Genomic DNA, 27,415 nt, shown 5'->3' on the forward strand with positions numbered 1-27,415 from the left:
CAGGGAGTAATTTTCTCTCCCAGCCGACACCGTCCCAGGACCCCAGCCCCACCTGGCCTTCCCACCTGGCTATCCAGAGGCAGCTCAGGCCTCACACGCCCCAGAGCCCAGTCAGTCGCAGTGCTTCACCCCTCCTCCTCCACCTCAGACTGCAAACCTGGGCTTATCCTGTTTTTCTCCTTCCCTTGCACCCCACATCTAATCTGTTAGAAAACCGCTCAACTACCCCTTAAAAATTGTTGTGTTTTTTTTTTTTGGGGGGGGGCAGATATCAGGGAATCAAACTCGGGACGTTGCGCTATCAAGGCAGGAGCCAGAACCACTGAGCTAAATCCCTGGCCCTACCCCTTAAAAATAGTGCACTTCGAGAACCCAATTTCTTGCCACCTTGGTCCGAGCCACCATCCCCCTCATCCTGATCACCTTCACAGCCTCTTCAGGGGCCTCTGGCTTCCATGCTGCCTCTTACGATCTGCTGCCAACACAGCCCCGAGAGGGATCTTGTCTAACACTTCGCTCACAGCCAAAGCCTCGTCTTTATGTTTTATTTCCGATCACTGCCTTCACCCTGCCCCCAGCTCTCTGCAGAGAGGGCTCCCTCTTTCCCTTTCAGTCCTTACTCAAAAAGTCACCCGGTCTGAAATGTCCAAGCTCATTCCCTGACTCCCACTCTCCCTCACTGCATTCGCCACGTCACTGGCTGATTATTTTCTCTGTCTCCCATGAGAACAGAGGGGTTTGTGTGTTCGTCCCTGCTGTCTAGGACAGCGCTGGACACACAGGAAACCTTCAGTCACTGAGCACAGTGGCTTCACTCATTCTCTCACCACTTTTGTCATTTGCCTTGACCCCTTACTGTCTGCCATTCACTTACAAGTAAAACTTACCACTCCTATTATTTTTAAGCCAGCTCCACTTGTATTAACAGGTCACAATGCAGTTAAATACTACAGTGGCATTAAAGCAATACTGAGTCAGGTGTGGTGGCACACACCTGCAGTCCCAGCACTTGGGAGGCTGAGGCAGGAGGATCACCACAAGTTCGAGGCCAGCCTGAGCTATGTAGCAGGACCCTATCTCAAAAAACAAAAACAAAAAATAATATTGAGCTCTAGCTACAGGATTGTGGCCACAGACTGAGGGCTGAGACCTGCTTCTCAGTTTAAAGGGGAGTGACAACACACATCAGCATCAAGAGACTCTGATGGCCTCACTTGGAAATGGAACACCTTTCTCACATGCAGTTCATTCGTTCAGTGATGTGCACTGCAGCCAGCACCTGGGGTATCCACTCCAGCATTTGGGAACCACTTCAGAAGACCAGGGGAGAGGCCAGGACCCTTTTCCAGGAGGAGCACCTCCTGGTTCCGGTGTCAAGGCTGTGAGGAGACCCTGTTCCCTCTTGATGGAGGGAAGCCAGACCCAACTTCTCAGGGTACAGTAGGAGCCAAGAAGCAGCTCCCGGGGTTGAGAGGTCAGAAAGACCCCCTGAGTGCACTCTGCAGGGATCTGGAGGCTCTGGTGCTCCTGGTGATGGGGATACAGACACCCCAACTCCCTACCCATGCTGTGTTTGCTCACTTGAGCTCAGTGGTTTTCAGCCTGTACCAAATTAAGCCAGACAGGACAGCGTGTCACACCTCCCCAGCTGTCTTCTGGGTAGACTACAGCATAAAATTGGGCACCAGAGCTTTGGGTGAGACCAGCAAGCCCAGCCAGCTCCTCAGCACACAGGGACTTACCCAGGAATCTACAGTTTTATCGACCAGACAAACCTCCAGCCAAGCCCTCTCTGAGCCTGATCCATGTACCTTCATTTGCCGTTTTGCTACTCGGCTCCAATCCAAGCTGCAAAAGTTACTTTCCTGCCAGAGGTGCCAAAGCTTCTAACAAAGGCCAGGTAGTAATCAGCTTTGAAGCTGCACAGGTCCCCTGCCCAGAGTGGCCAGGTCCCAGGCTGATCCCAGACTAGCTTACTTTCGAAACACAGGCTTTACAGGTTTCAAGGAACTTCTGAGGGACAGAAGTTTCCTTTCCAGTTAACACTGCTCCCCTTTGAGGTGCCAGCCTCTCCCTGTGCTCTGGTGGCCTGAAGAGTTTCACTGCATGGTTGACTTAAAGTGTCTTGTCATCATTTAATTGAAGCCAATGCCTTTAATGATTAGAGATGTACTTAACTGGGTCCTTCCTGTCGGCTGATGATAACTACCCAGGACTCTCTCTCTATTTCAGAGGGCCCCCCCCACAGGAAACCTCGCAATGACCCACCAGGTATCATGCCTCTGGCTTCGCAGCTCCTGTGTGTCACGCTGTTTTCTTTCTGCCCAGCGCCCCCTGCCCCCATGCCCTTCCTTAGTCTTTGCAAATGCCTGTGAGATTCCTGCAAAACCTGAAGAGTTGAGTATCCTGAATTAAAAGTGTCTTTTATCAAACAAATAGGAAGGTGACAAGTAGAGCCCATCTCTTGAGCCATTTCCCTTCCCACTCTCTGGGCAGTGCCCGGCAGGTGATGTGGCATCCAACAGGGCCGTATCACCACACTGGAATGAGATTTTTTAGGGGCAGTGTCACTTACCTGCGCATTGAGGGTCATTCAGGCATTGAGGACCCTTGGCAGCACCGTACTCCCCTGTACAGTAGGCATATCCCTGAACAGGACAGTCCACACCCTGGGCACATCCCCTGAGAATGGACATGGCTCCCGTCGGGCTGGTCTGGGTCACAAATCGGGAATAACAACACAGGTTCAGGTGACCACAGGCAGAAACTTGTCCTCTCACAGTTAAGCTGTCACACACTGTCTACAAGGACATGAGCTCTCACTGCCACGCTCAGATGCCGGGGCTTCATGGGGCTGGACACAGTCTCGCTGCTCACTGCATTTTCAGTGCACCAGGGTGGGAACCAGCTGCCACCAAGCCAGGCACAATCCGCAGAGCCTTCGTCAGAGACCTCACGGCTTGCGTGTGTTCAGAGACGGGAGTAGATGCCCAACACGCGAGGAAGCACATGGGCCCCCCTTGAGAGAAGGCAGAGAGCTCTACTTCTCTGGGATTTTAAGAACTTTTTCACATGGGTGAAGTCAGGCGATGGGGCCCCGAGTTCTCTGTCACCCCCCACTGAGAGGTCAAACAAGCCCTTGCTTGTGTCCATCTTCTCTTTTGGAGAATCTCAGCTCTGCTGTTGCTACCAAATACTTAAAGCTGAGTGAGGTCTTGCAAAGACTGTGGAGTAGATTTCAGGTGAGAGGGCAGAGGGCAGGTGAGTCTCCAGGATATTGGGATGGCGCAGAGGGTGGCTGCTCCTAGAGCTGGATGGGGAAAGAACCCACCAGTCAGCAGGAACCACGTTCCTGCAAGTAGCTGGGGCTTCAGATGTGGACGTCCCTTCCATCAAGGGTGCTCAGCAAGAACCCCAATTCTCCAGGATCAGACCTTTCAAGAGAATCTGCACAGGGCCTCTTACTTCCTGTAACAGAGGTAGTCACGTCAACCTTTGTCTAGGATTTGAAACCAGTTCCTCCAAGAAAGGCACATGAGCCAGGAGACCGCCCTGCGAGGTCAGCCAAGCAGGGAGCCCGCAATGACCCAGGGCACAGGCTACTTCTGAGGTCAAGGAGCAAACTGATCCTTTAACTCTTCTGACTCTCAGAGGCAAGAGAGTGCCTGGAGCCATAAAGCACAATTAGGCCCAGCTTCCAGCCCCAGGCTGGCCAAGGGTGACACTGTAGCACCGTAGTTGGGCCAACAGTCCATGTGGTGGTTGATGGTCACTTCTCCACCCCTTACCTCTGGGACCTTCTTTCCCACCCACAGTGAAAAGGCTGAGACGGGCAGTTGTAGAGAGGTTGCTGCTAAAGAGGTGGGAACAGCTGATTCTCTCATGGGGTGGGAAGTCTAGAAACTTCTCTTTAAAGCCAGCCTAGAAGTCTTGAGCTGGAAGTGGCTATGACTTTAAGTATTTATTCCTGATCACTGTACCTTGTGAAGCCCACAAGGCTCACATGGGGATTTGCCTCAGCGATCATGAATCTGAGCCTTGCTTACGCCGACACCTCAGCTGTCTGAGTTGTTTCTTTGGGTCCATGATGTAGGCTCCCCTTCGTGGCTTCTCCATCCAGGCTTTGTGTGGTGAGCAGAGTGCTTTTGTTACTAGAAGTCTGCTTTCTTCTTAAATGTCCTCAAATGAGTTGAGACCTGTCCTTCAATCAGGCTACATAAAACAGGGCCACATGGCCAGAATTCAACACCATCATTTGCTGCAACAGTTGAAAATACACTTAAGCATTTCTATCAAACAGCGAAGGTTAATTACAGGTGGACCTGATTTTCCCCATCTGTCCAGCCCTCACTTCAGGTGACCCGTCCTTCCTGTGAAGCCAGGTGGGCCTGGATGATAACCAGCAGAGGGCATGTGGAGTCCCAGAGGAAAGAGATGAGCGTCATGGGGGCAGAGGGGCTGTCCTACCGGCTGAGCTAACACTGACCTTGGATTAATGTGTAACTCACTCTTCCAACAAAGATCCACTGAGCACCTATTTATGCCATGCACAGCGCATACCACAGTGAGCCAAAGACAGATCAACAGGCGCCAACTCCGACCCAAGAGCCTCAGACCAGGAAGCCCTGTACCAGCAGGGGACGTCCTTCTGAGTCCATCACCTCTACCCCTCTCAGTGGTGCCCTTGTCCATTTTCAAAACCTTCTTCCAATTATAACCCTAAAACCTCCCCATTTTTTCTTTCTGAGGGGGGCAAGAACACAGTATGTTTGCCCTCCTTCTGAATAGGTGTGGATTTCCCCTACCTTTTCACTTTTTCTTCCTATTCCAAACCCAAGACCATAGCAGGCCAGAAGTAATCAAATGACCAAGCCAGGCTTTGTGTGTGTGCTGCTGGACACTGCAGCCTGGGCCTTGCACATGCTAGGCGACCATTCCACCCTAAGCTATACCCCTAGCCCCAACCATTTTTTCACACATTCCCATCGGGGGTGGGGAGGCTTGTACCACTGGTGGTACACTTTTACTGGTCTTTTTACTGATAAAATTAATAAATTTTAAAAATTATAAATTTATAAGTTTATTAGAAATTATAAATTAAATACATAAAATAAATATTTACTAATAAAATAAAAAGGCACCTGAGGGGACAGTCATGCACGTACCACCGGTGGTTCAAGCTGCCCAGCAGCAAAACATGAATTACAGCCTCATCGTGAATGTATTAAAGTAGATAATCTTGCCTGGAAGAAACCCACTCACTCCCCCACCTCAGCTGATTAAGCACAACCAACCACACTTTAAGACTGGCCAGGGTTTGTTGCCTTCAACTTGAATAGCTGCGTCTCATTTGTGTTGAGTGTGTTTGTGTTTGGTCGTTGCCCCTTATAAAAGTCTATTTCACCCTTGACAGGTTCCTTTACTAAAGAGTGACATGTTTTCTTATTAAAACCCACAGGCGAGGAAACGAGACCTCATTTGTTCCGTCTAGAAGGTCTGGAGGACGAAGAGTTATTGAAAATGCAGATGGTTCTGAGGAGGAAATGGATGCTCGTGATGCAGACTTCAACGGAACCAAAGCCAGTGAATAAACTCACTAGAGTTTTACATCACCACAGGGAAAAAAACAAAACACCAACAGACTATTTAGCATTGTCTAAATTCATTCTCAAACTCCAGATCTCACCCACACCCCTCACAATGACTTATAAAAGGACCGCCCTGTAGCCAGGGTGTGAACTCCAGTGCTTCCGTTTGACCAGAGGGGAGGACCCCGCATCCTGCTGGTGGGCTGAGTTTTCAGGAAAACAGCCGCAGTGACCAGTCACCAGCAACTCCATTCACACAAAATGGGGAGAAAGTTTCCCAAATGGGTGCCACCACCCCTGCTCGCCCCAACTCATCCCCTATCCTGCAGGCCCCTCCCACTTCTTGATAAGGCCCTTGTTTGAGAATTCTTTTCCCCTCTCCTGGCTGCCACACCTCAGACACACAGTTCACCCAGACCTAGTGCCTTCTGCAGTCACGTGACTTAAAGGAACGCTGCTCTAAGGGCTAAGAGCAGGGATGCTGCACTGTCTTCTACGCACCCTGATTGTACTTAGGACACCGTCACTAATAAAAGGGTATAAATCACCAGCACGGAGTTGGCTTTCTGTTGGAGCAAAAGAAAAGTGGGACGGGATGTTCTCATTTAATCCTCACAGTGACCCAGGCAGTCAGGGTTATTATTTCAGACATGGAGAAAGTGAGGCCTAGGGAGGTGACAAAAAGTTGCCTAAGATGCTGTGGCTGGCATAAGGAAGAGCAGAGGGCCAAGGGCAGCTGTCAGAGGGGCTTTTCCAACTGAGCCGAAGGCAGCTGGAGGGTGGAGGCTGGCAGGGCACTGCCTCTGCCCTTGAACCTGGCAGGAGAATCCATCTTGATCAACCAAAGCCCAGTTGGCGTACAGGGGCCGAACATCCCTAGTCCAAAAATCCAAAATGCTCCAAGGCCCAAACCCTACTGAACACCACAGACACCATAACTGGAAAATTCCACACCTGACTTCATGTGACAAGTCATAGTCACAACACAGGAATCCTAAAATTAGTCTTTACATTCAGGCTATGTAGATAAGGCACACATGAATCATAAATGAATTGTGTTTAGACTTGGGTTCCCTTCCCAAGATATGCTAACATTCCAAAAAAATATATATATTTAAAATCCAAAACCAGACCAGGGATTTAGCTCAGTGGCACCTCACCTGCCTCGCAAGCACAAGGTCCCGAGTTCAATCCCTGGTACCAAAAAAACAAACAAAAACAATCCAAAGCTGTTCTGGTCCCTAACATTTTGGGTAAGGAATATTCAACCTGTAATATGATAAATACAAGATTTTGATGTTGTAAATTAAAACACAAGATGTTTTGCCCAGCATAGGTCAGCCAACTGTTTCTATAAAGGCCAGAGAGTAAATATTTTAGCCTTTGCAGTCTACATTTGGTCTGTCACACATTTTTTCTAGTACTAAGAATGAACTCGGGGCTTTTACATTGAGCTATACCCCTAGACCTTTTTTTAATTTTGAGACAAGTTTTTTTTGTTTTGTTTTGTTTTTGTACCGGGGATCGAACTCAGGTCCTTGCGCTTGCGCAGCAGGTGGCGAAACCACTGAGCTAAATCCCCGGCCCTACAAGGTCTTTGTAAATTGCCCCAGCTGCGCTTGAATTTGCGACCCTCCTGCCTCCGTCCCCCAGAGTGCTGGGATTACAGGTGTGCACCAACATGCCCAGCTCATAGTTATTTTTTTTTTTTAACAAGGATTTAAAACAGAAGAAACCATTCTTAGCACGGGGTCCTTCAAAAGCAAGCCAGGGGCATTTTCCTTTTCTAGCTCCAAGGCTTTGGACAGACATGTCCTGCAAAGGTTCTATACTACACCAACTATTCTACACGCCGCTCAGAGGGACAAAACTGAGACACCACAGCAAATACAGCAATAGAGATGTGACCAAATGCTGCCACCTCGAACGATGGGCAAACCCTGCCTGGAAACACTTCTAAGAGCCTAACCAGAGTAGAAATTTTTAAAACACATTTTTTCTATTTTGTGACTTTGTTTCAGAATCCTTTTTTTTTTTTTTTTTTGGTACTGGGGATCAAACTCGAGTCCTTGTGCTTGCGCTAACCCTAACCCTAAACCACTGAGCTAAATCCTCGGCTATTTTGTGATTTTGTTAAAAAAGAATTACCACTACCATATGAGCCACATGGAAATACACATATGTGAAGCTGCATCTATTGACCATACCACAAACCAGCTGAACACGAGTTTCTCTTGATTTTATTGTTCTTTTAAAAAAATAAAAGGACATCTTTTACCACGCAGGTTAGAACATGTTAGGTGACAAACCCGGCTGGCCCGCAGCTGACTTCTCAGCCAAACCTCGAGAGTGCTTAGAAAATTCTATTTTCAACTCAAGGCCTAGTTTTGCTGGTCCTTTCAGAAAATAATTTAGTAAAAAGTGAAGGCTATCAGGCTGCACTCCTGGCTCCTGGGAGGCTCCTTTCTGCGGTGTCGATGTTGGTGTCGGAAAGCAGAGGAAAGCAGAGGCACGCAGACGACTTGGGGTGGGGGAACTGGGGCTGCTGTGCTTGTCTCTCTGTTTCACCAACACGCTTCCAACAACATCTGTTGTTTTCATCGAATCTGAAGGCCACCCCGGAAATTTCACGATGGCTTTGAATGAAGTCCTCTTCTTAGGGCCGGCAGTATCCAGGCCACTGTACCCCAAGCACCCCCAGGGTCCTGATGCGGCTGTCACCCCCATGCCAGAGCAGGCAACTTGGGGAGATTAAGGGCTGGGCCTTACCTGCAGATTCCCCACTGATGCTGACTTGAAAATGGCTCCAAAACGCAAACATGCTCCTAGGGACCACCACGAGGGGCACATTAGAGTCAGGGGTACACGGTCAGTTGTAAAGAGGCACATATGTCTTTTCTTACTGCTCCAAGATGTGATTTCTGCACACCGTAAAGCACTGAGAGTCCATTCTGGAAGACAGCTCCAGATGCAAGGGGCCAAGAGGTGAGCCCAAGAGTTGGACCCTAAAAGCACCCCTCAAGGACATCAGGACTCTTCGACAGCCAGCAATGGACGGACAGCCTTGTCACCCACACTCAGAACCTTCCTAGAGGCCCAGTTTGTCCCTGTCTCTGTGACGCACACACACACCAAGGGGGAGACAAGGAACTGCGTGCGAGACGTCATTTCACAGGGACACCGCCAGGGCCATGGCCGACAGCCTCGGTCAGTGGCTTGGGCCACACAGCACAAGGCAAACTATAATGACTGCTGGCTCTTATTTCTCAAACTAGTTAAAAAAACAAGCCTAGTGTGAAGGGAGGGGGAAAGATAAGGACCCCAGCCAGACAGGGCTCCAGCTCGAGAGGGTTCCTAAAGCAGCACCTTGACAACACCCGGAGCAGACGGCAGCGGCAGCGGCGGCGAGGATGGATGTGAGAGGGGCTTCCCGAATTCCAGGCGTTTTCCCAACCTTCAGACAGAGCAAACCAATTTAGCTGACAGGACGGCAAGGACAAACCGGCTAGCACCGGGGCCCACAGAGTTCTAAGAGTGAGGAGCAGGGTCCCACAGGGCCTCAGTTTTCTCTCCTGTGAAATGAAGAAAAGGACACTGGCTATCTGGCTCTCAGATTCCCAAGCTTGCTCGCACAGAAAGCTCCTTCTCAGAAGAACTTCTAAAAACATCCACTTCTGGGCCGGGGATTTAGCTCAGTGGTTCCGCCGCCTGCCTCGAAAGTGTAAGGTCTCAAGTTTGATCCCCAGTACCAAAAAAAATAAAATAAAATAGGAGGCTGGGGATTTAGCTCAGTGGTTTCATCGCCTGCTGCGCAAGCACAAGGACCCAAGTTTGATCCCCGGTAACCCCCCCCAAGAAAAACAACATTGCAAAATAAAATAAAATAAAATAAAAACATCCACTTCTTACTTGCCAAAAATCCTTTTTTTTTTTGAGAGGGGAACAGTGCTAGGAATCAAACCCAGGACCTTCTGTCTACAGAGCTACACTCCTAGCCCCTGAATTTAAAATTTCAAAAATAAAAATTAAATTTAAAAAAAATCTGTGCCTACAGTTCTGAAAGTTAAGTGTATGCCATGGGAAAACGATTCCTAGTCTCCCACCCCATGTCTGCCACAGGCCCACCAGATTTGGGTGGCCTGGTCTCTAGGGAGAAAAGGGGTTCCTCCCATGGAATTCCTGAATGTGGACAGGGCTCTGGTTTTCTTTCAACAAGAAAATAAATCCATTAGAGGTCAGATCTGCATTTTCCAACTAGGTGACTGGTTTTGGGAATCTAGTCTGGCTAGAATTTAGTCAGGCCTTTCAGTTTCTGGAAGGTTCTACATGTTTAAAAGTAAAATTCCACCTTCTAGGGGAAGCAGAGAAGTGTCTGAAGCTCAATGCCTAAACAACGTGCTCAGGACATTCTCATTGCATGCCCTTGAGTCAGGGCTGTAGAAACAAATGATAAACATGGCAGTCTCCTTGGCCCTTTGCCCAAACCAGATGGTGTCAATCAATTCTGCTTCAAGGGAAGGGAGTACAGGATAAGGTCACGGAAATAATCCTACAATTCAAAAACAAATGGCGGCGGGTAGGGGCTCAGCATGGACCGGAAGTAGCTAGATGCTCCCTCTACCACAAGAATGAACATCAACAGGTACAAACCCTTTGTCACCCAGAGATACGCCATTGCTGCTTGTCCTTCTGTCGCCGCCACCATCTCTGTTCTTGCCCCCACGCCCTGATACTGGGCCACTTGTCCGGTTTGGGGACTGATCATACACAAAGTTCCGGCAGGATGCAAGTTTGGACTCCAGCGCCTGTTGAGAAATGTGCTTTTGTCTCTCAAGTTAAGGACAGGAAGTCCTCTCTCACCAGACCCCATATAGAGAAGAGAACCTAAAACAGTGATGCTCAAACTGTGCTGGGCTGGATTCTGGGGCTGGGTCCAGAGGAATCCACTGTGTCCCCAGTTCTCATAACCACCTGCCTGAAATATCTGTGAGCACCCTGAAGAGTCACGAACTCCACCTTATTGTCCAACTCCACCTATAGGAAGCATGACCTCAACTCTTAGAATCACTCACTGTTTTGTTTACTGTGTTAAACATGTACAGAGTAGCATGAAGTTTAAACAAGGTCTTGAACTTGGAGCAAAGAGATCCCGAGGAAACCAAAGGGGCAGGAGAGGTCCCTACCCCCAGGCTTCTCCACACTCTGCTAAATACTCACAGAGCTGTTTATGCCACAGAAAACTGGAAAGCCAAGAGCCAAAACGTAAGGAATGGGTTGCAAGCTTCTATTAAGTTTAGTTATGAATGTATGTTTGTCTGTTCCGTGACAAATTGCAAGATTAAAATTATATGGAGGGGGTGAAGGGAGCACAGGGAATGGGGAAAAAATAAGAACCAAGATACGTCATGTACAGGTACAAGCACCCAATGAGAAATGTAAACTTATTATATACCTAAAATGTACCAATAAAAGAATTTAAGCAAAAAAAACAAATTATATGGCTCTCAGGCCTCATTTTTAGTATATGTGCTGCCAAAGTGAGCACTCAGGCTTCATTTTTAAAAATAAAAGAAACAACTAACAAAAACACCCATATTATTGCTTAAGCACACAGGAATCCCTTCATGTAATTAATGGAAAACCGGGAAGGTCAGTTCCTTCTTTCTGATCTTTCAAGCTGTTATTAAACTCCTGAGAGAGCAAAAAAAAGAGCAAGCCATTTTTAAATGGCCCTGAAATTTCTTCAAAGTAAGGAAAAAAGCCATCGATTGACCCTGTTGACCCAAACTGCTTGAAAGCATGGAAGAAAAATGGTTCAAGACAAACATAAAAAAAGACACACCCAGAGATGGGAGGGAAGACTTCAGTTCTGAGCTCTGGGCCTTGGCAACAGAAACTTCTCCAGGAGGCTCTAATGACGCCTGGCACTCTGAAGGACCAGCCACATGTAAAAGCCATCACACCTCTATTAGAGGCAAGATGCTCCCTTCTGGGTACTGTGACACAGGCAAGCAGGCACACACACCCTGGGAAGGTGCAGTCTTACCCCAACTTTCCTCAGCAGGTCCCCCACGATGTTGAGGGCTGAAATCCGGGCCGCAGGTGTGAGAGGGGTGCCACTGTTGGAGCCGTCCAGGCCTGGTTGTGCAAGGAGAAGCACACATCACAGCACCAGCCTACAGTCTGTGTGTAACATCTCTAAATGTGAAACCACCAGGTAGAGAAGGGAAGTTGCATCCTCCCTTTGCTTCTGGATGCTGCCCGACCTCACTCGGGAGTTAACTCTGTAATGTGCCAGGACTCTACTGGATGACCAGCTTTTTGAGTCCTTACAAAATTAAACATTTAGTTTCACACAAACAAAGCTAAAGCCAGGTGAGATTGAGCACGGTTGTAATCCCATGTAATCCCAGCACTCTGGGATCTGAGACGGGAAGATTGCAAGACTGAGCCCAGCCTGGGCAACTTAGCAAGATTCTGTCTCAAAATAAAAAAAAGAAAGGCTGAGGATGCCTCTCAGTGTTCTCTGGGTTCCATCCCCAGTAGTACAAAATACACAAAATAACAACAACAACAAAAGCCAAAACAGGTCCTCTCCAATTTCCAGAAATTCCACGCAGCTAACATTATCAGCGTCTGGGATAAGTCCAGTACGTACACAGCCAGCCACTCTAAAAAGGGTGTGCAGTGTAGAGCCCTCTCCAAGGTTGCCCCAGCAACCACAGGCCCCTCTCTACTGGCTAAATCTAAGGTACAAAGCAACAAGATTTTAACTCATCCCCACACAAGCTGTGTGCTAATATGTGTGGGAGATAACTCTAGACTGGGATGTTCCAATCTCACCATTTCTTCATCACCAGGAGACAAGCTAAGGGCTTAGGCGGCATATGGTAGATTAAGTCCTGCAGCCAGCTTGCTGGGGTTTAAATCCCAACTGTGTCACCTCCTTGCTGTGTGACTTCAACAAGTTTCTTAAGGCTGAGCCTCAAGTCTCCATATTCATTAAATGGGGCCAGCACTTCCATGATGGGCCTGTGGTGTGGATTCACAAGGTCACTGCACAAAGTGCTTTGAGCACTCAATACTTGTTTTCCTACTGCTCCACAATGCCCTGCTGTGGTGACAGCTTCATACTGCTCTCCACTATATGGCCTAGCCCAAGGCCCCTCTCCCAGGAAACACAGAAAATCCCCCGGGTTCCCCACCTCCTTACCACGCTTGAACGTCCCTGGGGTGTTTAAACCAGAGCCGAGTCCTCGATGAGCTACAGGAGTGGACGGCACAGAGCCCGTGGCCTGCACAGCTGTATCTGTCCTTTCAGCTTCCACTGAGCTGGGCATGGGTGTCCTGGGCTTCTCCTGCTTCTGCTGCACAGCCAATTCCTGCCGCAAATCTATGCCAGGAAAGGGATTCAGAAATGTAAAGTCCTTGCTTTCAGGGTGGGCTGGAGGTCAGACAGATGCTAATCAGGGAAAAGAGCTACTGGGTAAAAAAGTCCAGAACCCTCAATGGAGCAAAGCCCGCTTGACCCTGCTTAGCAGGTTTGCGAAGCTACATCATTTTCCTTGAGTAAAAAAGGTTTAAAATATTTAAAAAACTGTGGCAGTGACACATTATTGCTGTGTTTTGAAAACTTTAACACTGCAACGTACACAGAATCCCAAATTAAAGTGTGCTTTTCCAGCTATTCCCAAACGCCCTTCCTTGATCCTAAATGATCACCTATACACATAGCAAGTCTTTTCAATCCTTTATCACTGCATGGTCATAGAATCTGAATGTGTGTGAAGATCTACTGAGCATAAAGTATAAACAATTTTTATTAATCACAACTATGAACATTGACGCCCGTCTATGACTTACTCTGTCTCAATGGTACGTGTGGGCGATTATTTCCAGGGCTACATTCATATCTTTATCTTGTTCCTTTTAATAACTGTTTAACATATCACAAAATAAATCTATATGGGTTCTTTAACCACCTGTTACTGATGGGCATTTAGGAACAACTACAGGTTGAGTATCCCTCATCTAAAATGCTTAGGACCAGAAGTGCTTCAGATTTTTCCAATCTTGGGATTCTGCATATTTTACTGGTTGAGCACTGCTAATTTGAAACCCAGTTGAAACTTTTTGAACTTTTTGAGCACTCAACTAGTAGTTTTTAAACTTAGTGTTTTTTTTAATCCTCCACCTTCAGGCCACATATTATTAGGAATCAAATTAATGTTATGAATAATCAGTTAACACTTTAAAAAAATCTCCTATGCACCCACCGTGGATGCTACATTAATGCCTTGGTACAGGAAAGCTCTACCTCTGGGACTGCGCACCTCCACTGAGCAAAGAGGTTTCCAAATTCTCATTCCAATGTACCAGTCACCACCAAGTCACAAACGTTACAGACTGATGAGCAATTTTACCAGCAGGGATCTCCTCCCCATGAGACTTACTCCATAGTGCATCAAGCCTGTGTGTCAATTTCAGACCAGGAAGCTTCTCTCCCAGATGAATTCCACTGCTCAGAGGCAACCTCCCCCCAAAACAAGGGCTTCATCTGTGAACCTCAAAGCTATCTTTGTAAGTATCTATGAGGGGTTGTCACAGGGTCTGAGGGCTGAGAATTCTGAGCACTGGGCAGGGACCACACGCTCTGCCTGGACAACCCATGTGCGGAGAGGGGTGCAGATTTCCAGTAAAGGCAGTGATGGGCAAGGCCACAGAACAGGATGGTATCAAAGATGGAGAGAAATCACGCCAGGAAAGGCACAGAACAAAGCCAAGACCTCTGACCTCTGGCTTCATCCTTTAGTCGCTGAACAGATTCTAGGAGGTTCTCCTTCTCGTCAAGTTCACTTTCCAGGAAGGCATTTCTTTCAATGGCTTGATTCAAGCGCTGCTCAAAGTCTTCCAGAGACATGATCGTGGCTCTGGGTAAGAGAACAGCAAAGTTATCCAAAACAGGAAATGGCAGCATTTATCTGGTACCTACACACCTGGAAGACATAGGTCAGATATACCTGGGCACAAGTCCCAGCACTGGTCTCTCTAGATGCCACAATCGGGGGCAAGTCCCTTAGCCTTCAAGGGCTCAGGCTCATCACCTGCAGAATGGGAACATGAGAGTTCAGGTTGTACTGGGGGTGAAGTAAGGTAATAGCCATCCACACAACACTCGGCACCTGATCGTTCCAGTTGCTGAGAGCAGCATGTTCCATCTTCTCTTGGAAGCTCACAGTGCAAACTAGTATTCACAGCAGCCTAATAAAGTGCATGTGCAATTTAGTAACGTACATTTAAAAAGGTAGAAGAGATCAGCTTTCACCTCTCAGTTAAAATTTAACAAGTTCCAAATATCTAGCTCCAGTCCAGTTGCCCTGCCAACAACCAATTCTTATGAACAGTGCAGCCATTTCATTAGAACACAGTGTTGCAAAGGCTCTGAGAAGTGCTGAAACAGAGAAATTTCCATTTTTTTTGTTTTTGTTTTTTAGGTACCGGGGATCAAACTCGGGACCTTTCGCTTGTGAGGCAGGCAGCAGAACCACTGAGCTAAATCCCCAGCCCTATGTAGTAGAGAAATCTGTTTAACTCTGGGCTAGCTACTTTCTCTATGCCTCAATTTACTCATATGTAAATCACAGGTAGTAAAGGTCCTGCCATACTATGGTTAGGCTGTGCAAAATAACACAAAAAGCACACAACAGATGTTTCATACGTAAGTGCTAAGTAAATGCCAGCAATTTTTATTATTGACCCTGTGTTTGCTCCTAGAAGGCTGATAACATCCTGCATTATAACTCTATTTCCTGGTGGCTGGAAGCACATGTTTGGACTAGAACCAAGGAGTTAACACCCAGATTTTCCATGCAGACTAAATGGGTGTCCTTGTTCCTTTAGTTACAAGGTAAGGTTTGATTCATTCACATATCCTACGACATCTAAATTGAGTCAGATTATTACCTACCCTTCAAAGTGTCTTCAGAAGAAATAAATGGTATAAAGTTACCAAAAGTGCCAGATTAAAAACAACAAACAGATAATATTTAGAAGAGAATCAGTCAAAATGACCCTGAGGTTAGGATATTAAACAATTTAAAAAGTTTTTTTAAAAAGATAAAATCTATAGGAATTTATATAAGTGAATATGCAAGGGATACAAAATGCTTCTAGAAATGCAGACATGCTGAGTTTATGAAGCAGAAGATCCACCATCATGAAGAAATCAGTCCTACCTAAGTTAATGAAAAATTTATCACCACCCTGATAAAAGTACTAACTGGTATTTACTGGGGGAAGGGGGACAAGGGGACTGATTTAAAAATCATGTCATAAAGAAACAAGAATGGTCCTGAGCACTCTGGAAAAGACCTCAGGGAACTAGTTCTAGCAGGTACAAGACACACACTATTAGTCTAGAGACTCAACCATCACCACAGGTGTGGTACCAGTTCAAACAGGTTTAGATCAGGGAACCAAAGGTCCAGAAATAGAGGCAAAGACATGCGTGACTTGAACTTATGGTGAAAGACAGAAGGTTCAAGTCTGTGTCTGGGAACCGCCGAGTAGTCACTGAATAGATTCAAACCTCAACTGGATCAGAAATATAAACACAATTGTTATTTGCTCAAAATTTACTATTTGGCTTCTGGAATACCAGAGAACTGAAGACTAACAGCAGCAGCTCTGCCATTTCTGACCCAGTGCGGACCGCTGTCTTGCGATTGTACATGACCAGCGTAACAGTATCATACTATGGGCAAGGCGTATCACGGGGACATACACTACTAATTAAATATTTGCTATTAAATAAAAGTCAGTGTCCTTGTGTAACCTAAGTGTACTTTTTTTTTTTTTTTTTTTGGTACCGGGGATTGAACTCCGGTCCTTGTGCTTGGGCAGCAGGTGGCAAAACCACTGAGCTAAATCCCCGGGCCAAGTGTAAATTATTTTTATATGTTCCATGCATTTATGTTATATGTATATATATTATTTATATTAATCACTCTTTATATGTTGAAATTTTATTTGTCAAATGATGCATAAAAGCATATTTATTATAATAAGAGTAAAATGCTCAAACAATGACAGTGAAAGCTGTTAATTTCAGTTACTGAGAACTTAAAATGGTTACATAGGAAACAGTTTAGTAAATATGAATATTAAGAGATACATCTAGGGGCTGGGGATTTAGCTCAGTGGTTCTGCCGCCTGCCCTGCAAGCTCAAGGACACGAGTTCGATCCCTGGTACCCCCCAAAAAAAGATACATCTGTTAAACACATGGACATAGAATCAGATTAAGTCAATGTAATCTCTATAGAACTTTAGTTATTTTAGCCCTGTATATGAAACAAAATAACTTTTAAGGAATATACTTAATTTTTAGTAACTTCCAATATGGTCCTGAGTCTCTCCAGGTCACCCTTATACAAGGTCCCCTTCCTCAACAAAAAGTGAGTAGTTTTAAGGGCTGGGGATTTAGCTCAGTGGTTCCGCTGCCTGCCTTGCAAGCACAAGGATCCAAGTTCAATCCCTGGTACCAAAAAAAAAACAAAAAAACTGAGTAGTTTTACAGGTGTACCATGTAAGGACTATAAAAGCAACCAAACAGTTGATCCTGCTGAGAAATTGCTGTTCTTGCAACAGATTGTCTAATTTAACACATATAACTACTAAAGTTTTATAATAAAATCTTATATTTTATTAAAGTTTTTTTAAAATAAAATTTCGGTGTTCTAGAAGTTTTTTCACCCTATAATGGTGATTTGGGCCTCTACTTCATTTGATTTTAACACTCAACTATTCAACATCTGGCCAAAATGTGAATCCAATGCATCTGAGAGAGACAGAGAGAAGAAAACAAAAATACTAGAAGAAAATATAGGCTAAGTGCTTTATAAACATTAAGTGCAGAAGGTCATTCTATAAACTTGACTGTAGAACTCAAATAACTTATATACAGTAAAGCACACAACAGACAAAGCCAGAGAAAATAACAAACTCCAAGGACTCGATTCATATCACAAATACATAAAAATCTCCTAGAAATGACTGGGAGAGGAACCAATCAACCATCCAATTTAAAAACAGCACTTGCCTAGCATATGCAAAGCTCTGAGTTTGATTCCTAGCAACACAAAAACAAAAACCAAGAACAAAAACCAGGCAGAGAAAAAGAGTTCATAGAAAAGGAAGCAAAATAGCTCTTAAACATATAAAGAGGAAGTCAAGGTCACTCAGTTCAGAAATGGACCCATTTCTCACCTATTCGATTGGCAGAAATCCTACATTTGAAAACCACTCTGCTAGTGAAGCTATTTGGAAAACAGGAACTCACACCATAGTCGCTGGGACTGCAGATTTGTGTGACTATCCATATAGAGAATGACATCAACCGAGATCACCTACATATATACCCTTACACCAGACAGTTTCACTTTGGGAAATGTATCCCACAGATACACATCTCTGCACAGTTATTCATTACAGCAACGCTTATTGCAAAGGAATGGAAATGCAAAAGATACCCATGCACAGGAGACTGGATAAGTAAATAATTATGGTATCATCCAACCCAACACCAACCATCTGATAGACCATTATGCATGTATTTAGGGAAGAAAAAAAGAACAAGGAATGTTGTCTCCTTAAACAGAATGCTCTCCAAAATCTATTGTTATGTGAAAGGGCTAGATGTACAACACTGTGGACAAAATGCTCTTTCGTGTGAGAATTGGCCTAAAAAACTCTACCCCTTTGTATATTATTTTTGAACCGTGTGAATGTACTACCTTCTGTGGAGACTGCACTGCTGGGCCCACTCTTCACCTCTCCCTGTATCCATGCCCTTGCTGTGGCCTCAATGTGGGTGGAATACATTTTCCCACCCTTTGACTCAATGTGGCCATATGACTTGCTGCGTATGTTCAATGATAAATGGGTGGAAATGAGAGTATGCAGTTGCTTGCCAGAAACCAGAATGTGGCTTTACGTATAAGTGCAAATACATACATACACATATGAAGCCACACTACTCAAGTCAATATAATTGGTACAGCGATTCAGAAATTATATATTGGACCCAATAAAGAAGCCAGAATTAAATCCCAAGATCTACAAGAAAATAACGTATGACAGAGTTGAATTCAATTCAGTGGAAAACAGATGGAATGTTAAATAAATGTGCACCAAAACTAGCTATCCACTTGAAATAAAATTGAGCTACTTGGAAGGCTGAGGCAGGATGGTCTCAAACTCAAGGTCAGCCTGGGCAACTTAGCAAGACCCTATCTCAAAATTAAAAAATAAAAATAAAAAAGGCTAAGGTTGTAGGGAGAGATCTGTATCTTATGCAACATACAAAACCAAAAAACCTGGGCTGGGATTTAGCTTAGTGGCACAGCGACCTGCTTGGCAAGTGTGAGGTCCTGAGTTCAATTTCTTATACCGAAAAAAAAACCCCTACGTGAATTAAAGCAGTAAGAAAATTAAACAACACAAAGCCTTCAAACTGAGGGCGAGGGTAGCGAGAGAACACACATAATCAAAGGATCGAGGAGACTCCTCTAGTGAAGTTGGTTAAGTTATAAAAGGAGACATAACTGATGACCTACAAATGAAAAGTACTGTATGGAAATTGATACCACAAAGTCAACCGACAAAAGCTTATTTTGGAAAAAAAATATTTTCAATGCAAGACAAAAACATTAGTAGCAAAAATATACAAAGAACTCTTACAGATTGATAAGAAAAGAGGTTTCGCTACTGATAATGATGACAGAGCTTGTATCAGACCAAACCTTCCAAGCCTCCTATACATAGCAACTATAAATTCTGGGTAAAATGTGAAAGAAAAATTATCTTAAGACACTGGCAGAAACTGAAAGGGAGTCAATACGTAGAAGGTGAGAACAGCACTATCGAAGTGCGCATCTTTACCCAGGCTCCAGGGATAGAAATTCAGCACCACAGAGAGGCCCCAAGTTCTGCCCTTCCCACACCTCTGACCCCTGAACCTGTGCCTGCACTGGGCTCAAAGCAGCCCACTGATGCTAAACAAGCCATAGGGATTTCAGCTACTCCCAAGACATGAGAGGGAGTTCAGAGTGTGAATTTAGCCAAATTAACTGCTTAAAAAATAGACAAAAACAACAAAACAAAATTCAGAGTGTCTGTAACACATTGGTCACAATGTCCAGAACACAACCCAAAGTTACTGGTCTTGTGAAATGTAAAGAAAATATGACCCAAACTCAAGAGAAAAAGTAGTCAACCAACCTGGAGATATCATAGACATTGGGAGTAGCAGAAAAGGATCTTAAAATAGTTACTATAACTATGTTCAACGAAGTCAAGCAGCCAGGTATGGTGGTAAACATTTGTAACCCTAGGACTCGGGAGGCTGAAGCAGAATTGCAAGTAGGAGACCAACTTGGGCAAGTCTGTCTGAGGGGAGGAGGTGTGAAGAAAGAAATCTCAGTAGAGGAATAGAAAAAAAATTTTTTTAAAGAAGCAAACAGAAATTCTGGATCTAAAAATACAACATATATAACTAAAATCAAACATTACTTGATCCAGTTTAATAAGACACTGGAGACAAGAGAGGAGGAATTCTACAAACTTGAAACTAGAATAGAAACTATTCAATTTGAGACGCCAAGACAAAAGAATTAGAAGGGAAAAAGAAAATGAACCAAGCCTCAGGGACCTATCCAAGAATATCAAAAGAACATGTATGTGCATAGCTGTTGCCCCAGAAATAGAGGAGAGAAAGAACGGACAGAATAAAGAGACAAATTTATAAATTAAAGAAGCTCAGCAAATGCCTATTAGGATTGGTACAAATAAAACCACATCTAGGTGTGTCATCCACTTAGTCCAACTACTGAAAACCAAAGATGGACAGAGAATCTGAAAGCAGCCAGACAAAACAATTTATATATAGGGGAATAACAATTGAAATGATTACAAACTTCACAAACCAGAGATCAGAAACATAGATACCAGGGCCAGGGATTTAGCTTAGTGGCACTGAGCCTGCCTCGCAAACACAAAGTCCTGAGTTTGATCCCCAGTACCGGGGAAAAAAAAAAAGAAGAAGAAGAAGAAACAAAGAAACTAGAAGACAACAAATCATCTTTTAATATTCTGAAAGGTGAATAAAACCTATCAACCCAGAACTCAGCATCCAATGAAAACATTCTCCAATAATGAGTACAAAATAAAGACATTTGGAGATAAGTAAACACTAACAGACTACTCTACAAGAAATCATAGAGGCACCTCTTTAGGCTGAAGGGACATGATATCAGATGGAAACTTGGATCTTCAGGCAGGACTGAAGAGACTGGAAATGATAAATACGAGTGAGTGGTGGAAGAGGCCTGCAGGAGCCTGAGCCATTTTAGGAAGAGATGCATCCCCTGCCAGCAACAGCTACGAGCATTCCGGCCAGGTCCTGAGACCCACAGCGGGCCCTGAGCCAGAGAGCCCAGTCCACACTCAAATAGCAAAGAAGACAAAAATTCAAGAAACATTGCCAAAATAAAAAGCACCTTTGGTATTCAAACAGTAAAATCAGGTCAAAAGTAGAGGCCAGAGACCAATGACATCTGAAGACCAAGTCCAAGAAGGGATAAAACTTCCCAAACTTACAACGAAAATAGCTGATAAAGAAAATATCAGAAGATAAACAGGAAGGACAAGTAATACAACAATGGAAAAAACCCTGTATTTCTTTAAAACTGTCCAATAATCAATTCAACTGCAGCAACTAAAACACATAATTTTGAGGATAATCAAACTCTGCAGTTGTTACCAATTAAAAATGATCCCCCAAATCAAAATGACATTAAGAGAGGCATTTCATCTTAAAAATAATGATGTAAAGAAACAAATGACTGCCGAAAAACCCAAGCAGGATGCTAACACGCCCAAGAAACCTGTACTTGATCTTATCGTGGCCAAATTGTTCAGTCTAAGAGTAACTCATTCAGAAAACCTCTACACATCAAAGATGAGAGTTCTGCCCACAACAGAGAAACTTCCAACTGCTGGTTCAAAGCCACAAAGCCTGAGCCTAGAAACACCAGCACTCCAAAAATAAGAAATGACAGAGCCTTAAAAATGCCGGGTGCCACTAAATCTGAGAGCATTACATCTCAGAACACACAACTCATATGACCTCCCATTTAGCTACCACAATAACATTCTTCCAACAAGATATCAGCAGAGCCTCTGCCAATGTTACAATTGGAAACACTTCTATGGAGTGTCAAAACCAGTTGTCTCAGGATATAAAAAAAAAAGTAAAGCACTACTATAAACATGGCATCTGAAATTATACCCAGGCCTGTTCATTTTCTAGTCCCAAACAGGCAGAAAAGTCAAAAACTACTGACCAACAAAGATATACTACAGCAAAAGCAACTGTTCACACATCAGCTCAGCCCAAAGAAACCGCTCTAGAGAGAAAAGCTCATCTGAATGCATGGGAAGCTGGCAATAAAGACTGCTGAGAAGGCCTCCTAACTCTACACTAGCTACCCCAGCCTCAGCCTGAAACACGAAATGAAAACCCAGTTGAATCCTTTAGGACTTTGATGGCTGAAGAAAGTAAACAAAGATTATTGACTGAAAAAGTCAATAAGGCATTTTCTGCATGCCTGAACTGGATTAATAAGGGATGCCCAAAAGAAATATTGGCCACACTGAATAACCAGATTAAAAATATTCCAAATGCCAAAAAACTTGTTAAATATTGGATCTGTCTTATACATACTGAGCCAATCACAAGTCCTATTGAAAATATTATCTCAATCTATGAGACAGCTATTCTGGCAGGAGCTTGACCTACTGAAGAGATGAGATACAGAATTGTACATATTTTTAACAATGAAGAGTCAAGAAAAAGTTAATTGTGAAGAAAATATTTGAGATGCTTATAGAACCAAGGAAATCAGTCAAGTCCAGGAAATCAACACCAAAGATACAGGTATTCATCTAGAGCTAGAAAAGCTAGAAATGGAGAATAACCATAGAAATGTGGTATTTCAAGATTATATAAAACAGCAAGGTGACAAAAAAAAAAGATCCAACCAACAATGTTAAAACCCAGATACAGAAAATAGATCAAGTTGCATAAGTAAATATATCTACTATGTTGTACTTGCAAAGTATAAAAAAGAAAGATGCAACTTGATTAAACAAATTCTGCATTTAAAGAGCTAAAGTTTCTAACAGCAATGAGGTGTTTTCAATGGCTTTAAGGGAAGACTCCTAAATTTCCAGATATGTTAAAAGACCATTACCCTTGTGTAGCCTCCTTGGAACAGTTACGGGGGTTGGGAAGTGAAAATGACACTTTGTATGCCACCCTAAAGTAGCACTGTGCCTGTGTACATCGAGACCGATACAACAGGAGAAAAAGTTGCAAGGAGGAATGAGTGTTTTCATTAGCCCCGGGGGGTTTTGTTTGTGTGGCTTCATCCTTCCCTTGGATCTGGCATTGGCCAAGTACCTGTGTTCATGGAAGTGAGATCCTGTGCTAACATCCATGTTACAGTGGAGGTCCCCATTTATGTATAGAAAGCTAATCCAAACCTAGTTAATCTAAAAACCAAGGTTTTAAGATAAGTAAATTTCATCAGTTTATTGTGTTCCTTAAACACAAATAGGTTTGTTATCATGTTACCTTATTTTATTTATTTATTTAAAAAAATTTTTTTTGTGTGTGGTACCAGGGATCGAACTCCAGACTTTCCACTTGCGAGGTAGGCGCAGCGCCACTGAGCTACATCCCTGGTCCTATGTTGCCTTGTTTATTAAAAATAGGTACGGTAGCCGGGGTTAGCTCAGTGGTTCTGCCGCCTGCCTCGCAAGCACAAAGTCCCGAGTTTGATGCCCGGTACCAAAAAAACCCAAAAAACTAATATACATACTTGCTTTCTTCTTTGTAATATAAAAACCACACTGTTAAATCACGTCCACTGAGACGTGATGGTTACATACAGTAAACAACTTTGTCTCCACACATAAATGTCCCAAAAAATTTGTTTCATAAGATCTGAAGTAAAACTTAAATGACATACATCCTCTATCAACTCTACAGTTTCAAATAAGTGAATAGTAAAAAGTCAGTTTAATAACTGTATGGAACATGCTGTAAAGAACACATACTGGGCCGGGGATTTAGTTCAGTGGTTCTGCCGCCTGCCTTGCAAGCGCAAGGTCCCGAGTTCGATCCCCAGTACCAAAAAAACCCCCCAAAAACATACAGGGAAAATATGTGGGAAAATATAAAGGGGCTATTTTTCTACTCTCAATTTCTTTAAAATACATATGGCTTTTTTTTTTTCCTGTGGTACCGGGGATCAAACTCAGGACCTTGCGGTTGCCAGGCAGGTGTGGCGCCACTGAGCTAAATCCCTGGCCCAATACATACGGATTCTAAAAGCAAAACTTACAACAATGTAGTACGGACTTCCTAGTATTTGGTGATATAATAAATTTTACGACTATACCATAAAATGCAAGGATCATAAATGAAACTAAGACTGCAGAGAAGTCACATTCTGAAGGAAGTGATACAATATTAAGTAGAGTAGAAAGACCAGAGGTATGGCACAGCCCGTAATCTCGGCACTCTGGGAGCCTGAGGCAGGGGCACTGCAAGTTCAGGCCCAGCCTGGGCAATTTAGCAACTTAGCAAGACCCTGTCTCAAAACAACAAAAACAGCTGGGGATGTAGCTCAAGAGAAAGGCCTTCAATTCCTAGTAACACAAAAAATATTTATGGGGTCTAGAATATGTAAATTCTTAAAAAGCAAGAGCTTTCTTTCCCAAAAAAGTACCTATAGTCACAATAATCATTCCATAAATGTTATTGTTATTCTGTTAAACTACAGAGCAGTAGTGTAAGAAATACAGTGCTTTGAGCATGTTCCTTTCCTTCTTACGTCAGGGCCTTTGCCCATGCTCTCTTCCTGCCTGGAATCCTCACACTCTTCTCTCTGGTCTGAACAGCATTTCCTCTAGGGAGCCTTGCCTGTCAACCTCCCACCAGTGGCCAAATGAACATATCCTGTTATAGGCCCCATAGCACACTGGACTTCAGCACTTCTTGCTATCATTAAGTTGCTCTTATTTACCTATTTATTGCCCCGGGAGACGAAGATCCAGAAAGGCACTGGTGCTCATTGCTGAGTTCTCTCGATTCAACACAGTGCCTAGTACCATGCTTAGTGCTGGGGCAAGAGACAAAAAGCTCCCAGCCTGCTTCCTCCTTCCCAGCATACCGTTTGGCTCTTTCCAAGTCATCATTTGCTTGCTCCAGTTCCCTGATGTACTTCTGCAGTTGATCCTTGATTGCTTTAGTCTGTGCCAGGTCATCCTCCAAAGCTGAGATCTGCCGGTAGCCTTCAGAATGCTGCATTTCAAATTTCTCCTGAGGGACAAAATCAACAGTGAGTGAATGATTTAAGACTTTGATAAGCTATGTGTATGTCTCTTCCCTGTCAGCTCCTTACAAATGCAGCCATTCATCCATTCCTCCCCTTCCCTAGGTCCTACCAGCACTGACTCCTCTCCAGGGTTTCTCTTCCCCAGATTTTAGGGTCTTTCTGGGACACCTCTTCCCATCACCCCTGTGGACGCAGCTCCAGCCATCCTTTCGCAAGCTCCTGCTAAGCTCAATCACCAGACCTTCTTTCTAGAGGCCTGCAATGTTGAGCGAGTGACCGAAGCCAGTGGGAACAGGTGGCAGTCATTCAAAGCAGGCACATCCTAAGCAACTACTGTATTCCAACAACATTCTGAGGGCTTCCTGCCTCCTGGTCCCCTGAGCACCTGGTACCCTGCCCACTCTCACACCTGGTTCCTACAGCCAGCGCTCCAAAACCAACAACTTTCAAATAAATCACCTAAGGTGGCCACAGCCAAAGAAAGCCTCACTCACCAGGGCAAAGTGGATCTGCTTCACACACTATATTACAGAGATTATTAGGGATGACTTTGGTTATTTGTGCCTCCCAATAGGAGGAGGGCATCAGGCACTGCCTATGACAACTGTCCTAACTTTTTGATCAGGACACTTTCCTGTAGCATGGGAAAAGTCACAAGAAACTTCTGGACAAGGGAGGGAGGGAAGGGAAGGAAAAGGAAGAGAAAAGAAATTGTTATTAATTATGGGAGGAAGCTTACTGTGATTGGTTAGGGCTGCCCAAAAGCAGAGAAGTGTCCAAAGATCACTCATCAAGGAGCTTTTGTTCATTTGAAGCAGATAACATATTACACAGTTGTTCTGTGGGGGCCTTCAGCCTAGTACACTACGTATGTACATTTTCTCATTTATCCCACTTCAGAGGTGTGGGAACTGAGGCTGTTACTTAGCTAGCCCAAAGCTGACTGGTATCAAATGACTGGAGAAGTTCAAGCCCAAGCCACATGAGCTGGTGCTCTTTACAGTGATGGATGCTAAATGGCCCTAAACTGCTTCAATCCAGATCACCAAGGTATAGACCTTCCTCTTTCAGATTCTGTGTGTGTGTGTGTATCACTTGGGATTGAACCCAGGGCCTTCTGAGTTATATCCCCAGCCCCTTATCACTTTTTATGACAAGGTCTCACTTAGTTGCCCAGGCTGGGTTTGAACTTGCAGTCACCTGCCTCAGCCTCGTAGTGTTGGGATTACAAGCACATGTCTCCATATCCAGCTTTCAGATTCCTTTCCTTTATCAAACACCCTTCCACAAACACAACACAAAATGTATCCCACAAGAAAGGCTCAAGGTCTACTCTGAAAGTTAAAAACAAAGGCAAGTTCTTCTTCTTGACTAGAACCAGTCAACAAAGCTGTTGCTACAAACAGTCCCCATGCACCGGAAGGTGATGTAATGGTGCTGAGCCACAGGGGTGTGGCGAGAGGCCCTGGGAAAGAAGAAAGGCCAAAGAACAGCAATTATTCACACAGGGTGATGACAGGGAGCGCATTCCACATCCTCCAGCTACTGGGGCCCCTTTGATGTTCCCATTTCCTGGCTGTGAGCAGAGAGCGGGTGTCTGAATTCAGGAAGAGGCAGCCTAGCCCTCCCTACGCATGAGTCAATACTCAGGCATGAGTCGGACCACCTTGCACCCTTTATTTGGTGGCATCTCCAAATTAAACACAATCCCAGGTCATTAACCTCAACTCCAAGGTGGGTTCCAAGAGGATGTGGGCAACAGACTCCTCCACCCACATATACACTCAGACAGAGTCTCCCCTTTGAACTCATGACATGAAAAGCTGTTGCTGGAAAGCTGGGGCTGATTATAAAAAGCTGTCAGCTGATGAAGCCTCAATGGATGCTCTGTTTGATCCCTGACAGGCTTTTGTATTCAACTTGTGATGAATGCACCAATTGTCAAGAAGTCGTCTCAGATCAACACATCTCTCTTAGGTGACTGACAAATATTTACCAGTGGCAGTGCAGTCTTTCTCCCAGGCACTCGTATTTCTTCCCTGCTCTGAGCTCCAAGTCTGTCATGAGGCCGTATTGAAGATGCCTTCTGCAGGTTTGAGGTCTTTTGCTTTTTGCAGTACTAGGAACTGAACCTATGGTCTTACACATGCTATACAAGCACATCAGTGCAAAGCTCCATTTCCAGTCCTTTTTTATTATATTCTGAGACAGAGTCTTACTCAGTTGCACAAGATGGCCTTGAACTTGTGGTCCTCCTGCCTCAGTCTCCCAAGTAGCTGGGATTACATGTGTACACCATCTCAACCAATAAGGCTCAGTCTTGAAGCAGTTAATTACTCAGTAAGTGAGGGATATTTATTCAGCA

General features: G+C 44.5%; 2 protein-coding genes and 1 pseudogene across 9 annotated transcripts in view; 2 read left to right on the top strand and 1 right to left on the bottom strand.

Moving 5' to 3' along the window:
- Myh11 (myosin heavy chain 11) overlaps positions 1–6,138 on the top strand; it is a 104,315-nt gene extending 98,177 nt beyond the window's left edge. For 3 of the 5 annotated variants that reach the window (XM_087209191.1, XM_087209190.1, XM_087209194.1), the window contains one exon: positions 5,459–6,138. In XM_087209191.1, the coding sequence (XP_087065317.1) occupies positions 5,459–5,591 (133 nt within the window). In that variant the 3' untranslated portion in view covers positions 5,592–6,138. Of the gene's footprint in view, positions 1–2,232; positions 2,272–5,458 lie in introns of all 5 variants that reach the window. The other 2 variants (XM_087209195.1, XM_087209196.1) reach the window with 1 other exon arrangement.
- Nde1 (nudE neurodevelopment protein 1) overlaps positions 1–27,415 on the bottom strand; it is a 47,424-nt gene that overhangs the window by 7,876 nt on the left and 12,133 nt on the right. Inside the window, exons 4-9 of one of the 4 annotated variants that reach the window (XM_004855777.4) lie at positions 24,886–25,034; positions 14,382–14,518; positions 12,802–12,981; positions 11,635–11,726; positions 10,239–10,393; positions 7,807–9,042 (exon numbers count right to left, since the gene is read on the bottom strand). In XM_004855777.4, the coding sequence (XP_004855834.1) occupies positions 8,943–9,042; positions 10,239–10,393; positions 11,635–11,726; positions 12,802–12,981; positions 14,382–14,518; positions 24,886–25,034 (813 nt within the window). In that variant the 3' untranslated portion in view covers positions 7,807–8,942. Of the gene's footprint in view, positions 1–7,806; positions 9,161–10,238; positions 10,394–11,634; positions 11,727–12,801; positions 12,982–14,381; positions 14,519–14,608; positions 14,762–24,885; positions 25,035–27,415 lie in introns of those variants that run through there. The other 3 variants (XM_021237213.2, XM_013076466.3, XM_021237212.2) reach the window with 3 other exon arrangements.
- On the top strand, positions 21,195–24,664 carry LOC110344206 (cytoskeleton-associated protein 2 pseudogene; annotated as a pseudogene).

Source organism: Heterocephalus glaber, unplaced genomic scaffold (assembly GCF_053883595.1).
Source record: "Heterocephalus glaber isolate CG9 unplaced genomic scaffold, H.glaber_assembly_v1.0 deba00000943, whole genome shotgun sequence".
NCBI classification, from domain to species: domain Eukaryota; kingdom Metazoa; phylum Chordata; class Mammalia; order Rodentia; family Bathyergidae; genus Heterocephalus; species Heterocephalus glaber.